An 8,600-nucleotide genomic window follows, 5' to 3' on the forward strand; every position below is an offset into this window, starting at 1 on the left:
GTACAGTGAGTGTGTACAGTGAGTTGTCATTGAAAATTTGTTCTGATAAATGTTCTTCACAGAAAATGAGCCTAGGCCAATGAGTCTGAGTTTGAAAAAATAATTAACAGTATAATTTTCTTTTGATAAAAAGTGAAAACGGGTTCCACAGACCAGAACACCACACTCTAAAAAATGTTGGGTTAAATACAACCCAGTGCTGGGTAAAATAGGGACAAACCCAGCAATTGGGTTGTATTTAACCCAACATTTTTTAGTGTATGATGTAATTGATTGGCAGTTCCTCTCTGCAGGTGTTAAATTTATGAAAACTTTTGAAAGACCAAAAAAGAAACCATTAAGCTATACCTGGCTTTGGGGGGGGAATAAAGAACCAACATAAAGAACTTTTTTGCATTAAGGATTAGGCATTTTGCATAAACCGAAGTACATACATTTTTCCGAATAGTCTTGATCGAAAGGCCAAAAAAAAAAAAACAACACCAACGTAGCTTTATAAGTAATATAGGCTATAGGTAGGCTATATGTGTGAGATGCATGTATTTCATTCTCCGAAATTAACAAATTATAATGATGAATAGCTTCATTATTTTTAGCCTATTTATTTATTTTATTGCTTATGTTCTTGATAATTTGAGGCACAGTTTACTGAGAGTGCGATTCCCGTGGGAAACTGTAACCAGTTCGTTTAGAAGTGAAAGAGCACACGTCCTTCTCTGCGTGAAGCTATTCTTATTCTGGTTCTTTTGACACATCTTGTTAACACCAAACGTGTGTCAGTGAACCCGTGTTCTGAACAAACGAAACACCTACTGGTTGCCGTCGCCGCCTGCTGGTTGTTTTAGGTTTGTAGTGAGGAAAAGAGCGTTTATTCCATAGTTGAAAGTTGCTATTTAAAGCCAGATCGAGATATATTCAAGATCAAAAATATAATATTTTCTACATAGGCCTAACTTCTAGAAAGATTATGGCTGCTGCTTGCGTGGGCGACAGGCCGCTCTATGGGATTTCAAACTTGTCAAACGTTTGATTTAATTGGGTTGGATGTAATTTAATTTTACTGGGTTTCATAAAATGATTTATTTTCAGATTTTGCAACATAGAACACTAGCTAGGCTATATATCTTGCTTTTAAAAGACAATATCAATTTCTGTGATTTCACGCAAGGCCTATATAATTTTTTTTTTTTAATTACGTTTGTTTATTTAATATTCCACGAAGAACCTTTTACATCCATGGAGTCTTTCCATTACATAAAAGGTCTATAGTTCAGTGTTCTTAAGATTATTAAAATGTTCTTCACTTAGCCTGGTAAAAATGATTACTGAAAGGTTTCCTGCAAGGAACCCAAAATGGTTCCAAAATCAATATGAAAACCCCTTTTTATTTTTAAGAGACCTGCTTTAAATTTTTGTGCGCTTGTGTAAATATTTAAAACTTGACAACCAAGAGGTAGGCCTATTTGGCACGTGTTATGATGGGAACCAGCTATTAACCACGCTCTCAGTAACACGGACTGCAGACACCTCAACTCTTTTTATTACCTGTCAGAATTTGTACATTTTCTCTGAGCACAGAGAAGGTTTCCAGTTCCCACGCTTCACTGCACGAGAACTCCAGAGCAGTCTGCGTTCACATATAGTCGTCATTTTCATCACTTTGGAAGTGTTTGCGATCAGCCATTTATAAATTACCGTCCACCAGGTCATGTATTTAATGTGATATTGCGTATACGTAACCTACAGACGTTTTACGGTGATATTCCTTCCTTTAAGACTGTCTATAAAGTTTCACTTTTTGTCCTCCGTGGCTTTCTTCAGATTGTACTCAGCGACCCTCATTAGACCTAGTCTGCATACACAAGATGAAGATTAAAGCAAATGGCACGTGCAGGGCCATTGTGAGGGTTGATGTGTTTGCTCGTATACGAATGAGAAAGGAGCAGACGAGACGAGACTAGACGGTCCTAAGGATACTTATGGTTCTACGTAAATCGTTTTAATAAACTATAACGACAGCGCGGAATGATTAATCTGCTGACTGTACCTAATAAAGTTAAAAAAATAACTATTCAAATAAGCAAATCCAATAAAAGCTCGGTTTGTGGGAAACGTCTCACTGTGGACACAAATCAAGACAATTTCAGTAATCAGTCATTTCGGGTCGGTTGGCTTGCGTTAGGTTTTGTTTGCAATGAAGAACCCCAAGAACATTATTTTCAAATGTTCCAAGGATAGAAAATGCATGTGCTTGGCAGTGAGGTATCACCTGAGATTAATTAACTTCAATTATGTTAGGCTTTTACTTCAGGGATGTCGCACAAAGGGCATCCAAAGGGCGTGCAATTGTGTAAATATTTAAAACTAACCAACAGGCAATCAGTTCAAGAGTGCTACGATGGGAAAAAGCTGCTAGCCACGCTCTCTCAGTAACACGAACTACTTACACCTCACCTAGTATAACACACCTCAGTCCTTTTTTTATTACCTGTCAGAATTTGTACGTTATCAGCAGACAAAGAGAAGGTTCCCACGCTACTCTTCAATAAACATGTAAGTGCATGGGAAATGCAGCCTGCGTTCACATATAGTCTCCATTTTCATCACTTCAACAGGATGAGTGTTTTGCCATTTAACTTGCGTCTCTGCATCAGTTCATGAACTTGCTGCTATAACTTGAGTGGCCTATGGAGATTAAGTTCATTTCTATATGATCACAGTTTGGTAAATGTCTTTGTTTTATCTTTTAACTTTCCCTTTCTTTGAACTTAGCCTATCCCCAAAAGTAATATCAGTAATAGCATTATGGGTGATTACCAGTGGTCTTGAGTCATGCAATGACATTACCAAAGGACATATAGAGGAGAGCAAGGATGGCAGCAGATTGGACTAACCAAGTGGTTAAGTGACCATTTTTTTTCTCTTGCTAGCTATGTCCAAGAACCTAATAGCCAACTGGGCTATCCAGTGAACAAACGGCCGTAAATTTCTGCAGGAACCATCACGGCTAGACACGTTCTGTCTTGTTAAATCAATCCTTGCAGCTTCGAGGGCGTTGAGCGAAGTTTTGGTGATAAGAAGAAGAGATGTATCTTCAGAAAATTAATGAACAAGAGCCTATTTACATGGGCTAGTGATTTCAGTGCCATGAATAATCAAGAAACCACGACTGCTTGCTTTTCATATGCGCGCGCTTTCATATGCACACGTGGGAACGGGTCACTCACGCTCGCGTTGTTCACAGGTGTGAAGTTGCCACGCGGCACGCGCCCTGCTGAATTATAAAGAGGTGTGAGCACACGTTTTCTTGCGACCCCCTAATGATTCACACCATTATGCTACAACTTTGAGTCTTTGAGCAAAACACACTTATTATAAAAAAAAGTGCAGTCACAAGACTGGCACTATGAAAATACAATTGGTTCATTTATTATTACGCATAGTGTGCAAACACTTGCCCTCTTCTTTTGTCGATTTTAAATTCCTTTTAAATAAGGCGCGTTTGAATCCTTAACATTAGAAATATTGCTGTCAAGCCTCATTTAGCCTAAATGAATTGTTTATTGTTTATTCATTAAAACCACCGTCAACATAAAAAAATAAAATCACTGTAAATGTTTCGTTGAGATACTGTTTCAAGCTGCTTTAAATATTCGGCACATGTAGGCCTATTAGGAGCTTCCAAAAGTTAAAATATGCTAAATAGCCTACATTTCGAAACCAAGCTGAGGCACAGCTAGACGCACATTCAATGCAACAGTGGAAATAAGACTTTGAAAAGTAAAAGAAAGTAGCTACTTTTCTTTTTGTTATTCCAATGGCATGTCTGGCCAGCGGCGCGTGGGCTATTGATATGCATATTTACTGTCAGTGTGACACTTATTTAATCATGCACACACGTGCCCACGGAAGTCTATAGGTGTCAGTGAGCGTGTTCCATCAGTCCTTTTGATCTAAGGCTGCCCTTAATGTCTCAGTGCAGATTATATGTTAGCTAACTACAGTCAACTGCACAAACGTAATTGGAAAACATAAGTAGGCCTATTTCTAATAAATATGTAAGCCAATACATACACTAGGCTATAGCCCGAATGCGATCACAGTTTAATGACCTCGATCTAATGTTTAAATTGCTGTCCGTCTAAATGGATACAACATATATGAGCTTAAATATTATAATGACTTTCAATATCATACCCTATATCTTTTTAGTGTTTCGTTCTTAGGTTTTTAGCTGGGAACAAGCAGCGCATTAGAGCACTGCGACTCTATGATTGGTCAATGATAGAGAGTGGGTGTGGCTTGTCAACCACGCGCCGAAGGCCTATAAATACGTGCGCTCAGGTTCAGCCTGGCATCTCACACTTGTCTGTGCACCTCGAAGAGAGTTCTTTTCCAGCATACCTAATAGAAGACAACTTGGACCTTTAAAGGATTGTATCATCTCTGATATAAACTACTGTTTGGAGTACACATGCAATGAAAATCCTCAGAGAGACTGAGACCATTAAAATGGACAGAAAGGTAAATATATATTTCTGTGCATTCTAACAAACAGAGGTCACACTGAGCAGACTGGCATGTGTATTTTAATATAACCTGACCTGTCCACTGACATTGGTCTTTCGTGTTTCCTGCAGCTGTTAAAACCTCAGGTAGAAAGACGAAGAAGAGAAAGGATGAATCGGAGTCTGGAGAACCTGAGAACGCTGCTTCTGCAAGGCCCTGAGCACAATGTAAGAACACCATACTTTTTATTTTCTCAGCATAATGTCATCTTTTAGTTATAGATCTATGTTCTCAGCTAAGTCCGTATTTCTAAATTATCCATATTTTTGCAGAGTCCCACTCAAAGGAGAATAGAGAAAGCAGAGATCCTGGAATACACCGTCCTGTTTTTGCAAAACTCTGTCGCTCAGGCCAAGAAAGCAAAAGATGTGGAAGGAGGAGAAAAGCGTCGGTTTATGGACGGCTTTTCATCGTGTCTTCAGAAAGCGGCCCGCTTCCTGTCAGCTGAAGGTAAGGCCCGTGGACTGGATGGTTCAGTAACCGCTATACTGTGTCAGCGTCTGACCCAGCCCTGCTTGTCGACCACCATCCGACTGCCTGTCAGAATCCAGAACTCGTCCAGAAAGCAGGTTCCAGATTCAAATGCACAGCATCATCTGCAGCATGACTCGGTCTCCAAACAAGGACTTCCAACAGCTTGCAGAAACGTTGTGCCACATCCAAACAGGATTCCATTCAGAAGCACAGACTCCAACACACTGCATTCGACAGCCCCACCAACCTCTCAACACCAGACACCAGTCAGCCAGACAGTCTGGAGGCCTTGGCCTTGAGAGAAATTAAAGACATTTACAGAGAAATGGACTCAAAATACTGGGCTTGTGTAATCATTAAACATGGTTCATCTCTTCTAAATTATAGGCTGCAGAGAGACATGTTTATTTCCAAAAAATGTTGTGTAATGATTTTATCATTTGACATCACGTTGGAATTGTAAAATGTGTAAATAGTGTATGATAAATGATGCAATATATTTTTACACTGATTTTTTTTTTTCGTCTTTTTTTGCATGATCTGTACTGGGTGTATGATCATTTGTAATACATAGCCGATGTATGTATTTATCTAATTTGCACATTTATTTATTCATGGCATTCCCTTTTTATAGTTGTATATTTGGGGGATTGAAACATAGGCTACATTCCATCATTAAAATTTAAAAATGAAATATTCTTGTGCATTTGTTTATTATTAGGCCTACTTTTAAATATATATTAATCGTTGATTTCATGAAGATTTAAGATCTAACATTTAACATCGCTTTCAGCACGCGCCGAACATTTACAGTCGACTTTGATCATCAAACCCTTTGAAATGCGTGCGGCCAAATGTGACGCGCAAGTGTCAGTTTTTGAGGAGCCAAACAGCCGGCACACTTCCACACGACTTCTGTTCTGACACCTCTGGTTTCCTCAGCTCGTTTGTCTGCTCATGCTAATAAATAAAAAGTGCGAAAAGGCGCCACGTGCCTTGGCACCTTGGAGACATCCTCCTAAACAAAGATATTGACATGCAGTATAAAGAGTGAGTGACCAGCGGCTTTGGTTAACTTTTGACTCTGTTTGCTACATTATGTGTCAGATCACAGTGTTTCCATTTCCAATTTCTTTATTTAAAAAATGTCTATAATGAGAACACTTCTTGTGAGCGCATGCGAAGGGAAGTCTAGGATTAAATATCTACTGTTTTGGACACTTTTACTGCTCTCGTGTTGACTATTGTGCAACTTCAAAATCTGGAATAATTGTATTCTGCTGAGCTGTTTTTAAACTCTTGGGAAAAGACTGCTAGACATCAGAGAGACGCTAATGAAGACAAAAGGCTAAACTGTTACCTGGTTTAACACGTCGTGGGCCCGGTATTCTGTCTTGCATGTGTCAAGACCACATGACTCAACGACTGGTACGCGCATTTCCACCTGTTTGAGTCAGAGACGCGTGAGTTTCTTTACGCAATAAACCGTATTATGGCCAGGGGAATGAAGGTCAGATGTCTTTCCCACACTTCAGACTTTCAGGTCGTTAGTGCCCAACCCCCCATCCCACCCCTCACAAAAAAAAGTGGAAGTGGAATTGTGAGTCCCAGTGTTGTTGGTTGTTAGTGATAATGTTTCACAATGTCCACAAGTTTGTTTATTGTTTAGGCTACGCATTTTCTCAATGAAATTTGAAAATATACCAATGCTCAAAAAATTGTATTCGATGTCGAAGAATTTAAATATGTTGCTTGCTCAATGCATTTCTTACTCTCATAATTTATGACGAATCGCTTGTTGTATTCCTCATTTGTAAGTCGTTTTGGATAAAAGAGTCTGCTAAGTGAATAAATGTAGGCTAAATGTAAAACAGGGTAGCCATAGCAGCAGCAGGCACCTTCAGAAATGTAAGCATCTTCATAGAAATCATCTTTGCGTATAATGTATACTGGCATTGCGAACCATTAACGGATTAGTTATTTAATTTTTCTTTCTTTTGTTAACAAATAAATACCCCTCACAACTGAGTGGTTGCAGACACACAATAGGCTATAGGCTAATGAAAAGAAACGACTGTAAAAGAAGAGGAAGAATCTAGCGTAGCGTTAGTTCTGGCAGGTCACGTTAGTCAAGCTCACATCAGCTGATCCACATCAACCTATGGGAATACGACACCTATCTAAGTGTTCATATATAAAAGGTCCCGCAGTAGTATCAGCAGTTTTCGCATTGCTCAATAGCTAATTACCCTCCTCCATCCCCAACTCCTCCTCTGTCAGTAACGTTTCAGCCTTCTGATTCTCCTTTGTATCAGACTAATTCTAAAATGTGTACATAACATTATTGAACTTTAACGATATCTGCAATACATTTATGTTGGTTCTGTTCTGTTTACCCTGGGGGGGGTTATCGCTGCTCTCCCTGCTGTCATCCATGCTAGGCTGCATGGATGCGTAGGGAGTTCTTGCCCAGAACGGAACTAAACCACAAATCCAAACTGTATGCTAATTGTCAATCATCTTTGACGATAGTGGTCCTGACAGAAAACACATCATACGTGACAAATATAATTGCATTGCTTTGCGAATGTACATGTAATTAGGACATTGTATTCACAAATCTCATCATATCACAGCACAAAGTAACCACTATTTATTATTATTAATGAGACCCATACAAAAACGTCTGAAGGTCAAGTTGGCATTTATGGATGCTTGGCAGATTGAACATTTAAAGTGGTCTCATTTAATAATACTATAGATTAATATTAGAGATTAATAATGGTGTTTTATTCTAGAAGAAGGTAACAAAAGTTGTAATCCTAATGTAAACAGTTTAGGATTGGGGTTAAATTTATGACTTGCTTTATCAATATGATTAAAGATAATGTTTATTATAATGTTTATAATGTTTCAGTGACTGAAATATTCACAAACTGATACAATTAGATAAATAAAGCTGATAAATAGCCACAGAAATGGTTAGCATATACACAAAAGTAAAACAGAGAGGTCTTAGTAAAAAATCAATCAATCAATCAATCAATATCAACAACAAATTAGAAGGAATAATATTTTGAATTTTGATGTACTCTTCTCTAGTACCATTGATATTGCAAGTTCCTTGATTTATGACCAAAATATATCTATCAGTTGTTCCAAATAATATGAGGTGAATTGTTTACATTTCCATATGCCTACTCCTTAAAAATCATATTAGGAATCCAAAACCATACTGCTTTTGCACACATACATTTTTAAGGCATTTTAAGCCTCTCTCTGCAAGAGAGATATAAATTTTCCATATGAATTTAAAACATATCTACATGTGCTAAATTCAACATAAAGATATGTTGCAGGATAAACAGAGCGAGACATTTCATCTAGGGTAGCCACAAGTTTAAAATCTTTTTAGCACAGTGTAATTTGGGATGCACATTTTGAATGATTGATACCTCAAAACAATGCATGTGTTATAGTTAACTGAGTAATGTGTTCCCACCTTCATCAACACCAGAACAATGCACGACTTAAAAATATAATAATCTTGCAGCCAA

General features: G+C 38.2%; 1 protein-coding gene across 1 annotated transcript; it reads left to right on the plus strand.

Moving 5' to 3' along the window:
• Positions 1-4,384: 4,384 nt before the first annotated feature.
• On the plus strand, positions 4,385-5,382 carry her7 (hairy and enhancer of split related-7). Its single transcript, XM_016229219.1, has 3 exons — positions 4,385-4,524; positions 4,641-4,736; positions 4,842-5,382. The coding sequence occupies exons 1-3, from the start codon at positions 4,480-4,482 to the stop codon at positions 5,340-5,342; spliced, it is 642 nt and encodes a 213-aa protein (XP_016084705.1). The 5' UTR covers positions 4,385-4,479; the 3' UTR covers positions 5,343-5,382.
• The last annotated feature ends 3,218 nt before the right edge of the window (positions 5,383-8,600 follow it).

The sequence above is a fragment of the Sinocyclocheilus grahami genome, unplaced genomic scaffold, assembly GCF_001515645.1.
Source record: "Sinocyclocheilus grahami isolate Dianchi unplaced genomic scaffold, SAMN03320097.WGS_v1.1 scaffold349.1, whole genome shotgun sequence".
Classification (NCBI taxonomy): domain Eukaryota; kingdom Metazoa; phylum Chordata; class Actinopteri; order Cypriniformes; family Cyprinidae; genus Sinocyclocheilus; species Sinocyclocheilus grahami.

Coding starts and splice junctions, on each gene's coding strand:
- her7 (XM_016229219.1), top strand. CDS start 4,480: ATGAAAATCCTCAGAGAGACTGAGACCATTAAAATGGACAGAAAG. Junction 4,525..4,640: donor CCATTAAAATGGACAGAAAG/GTAAATATATAT, acceptor TGTTTCCTGCAG/CTGTTAAAACCTCAGGTAGA. Junction 4,737..4,841: donor TGCAAGGCCCTGAGCACAAT/GTAAGAACACCA, acceptor ATATTTTTGCAG/AGTCCCACTCAAAGGAGAAT.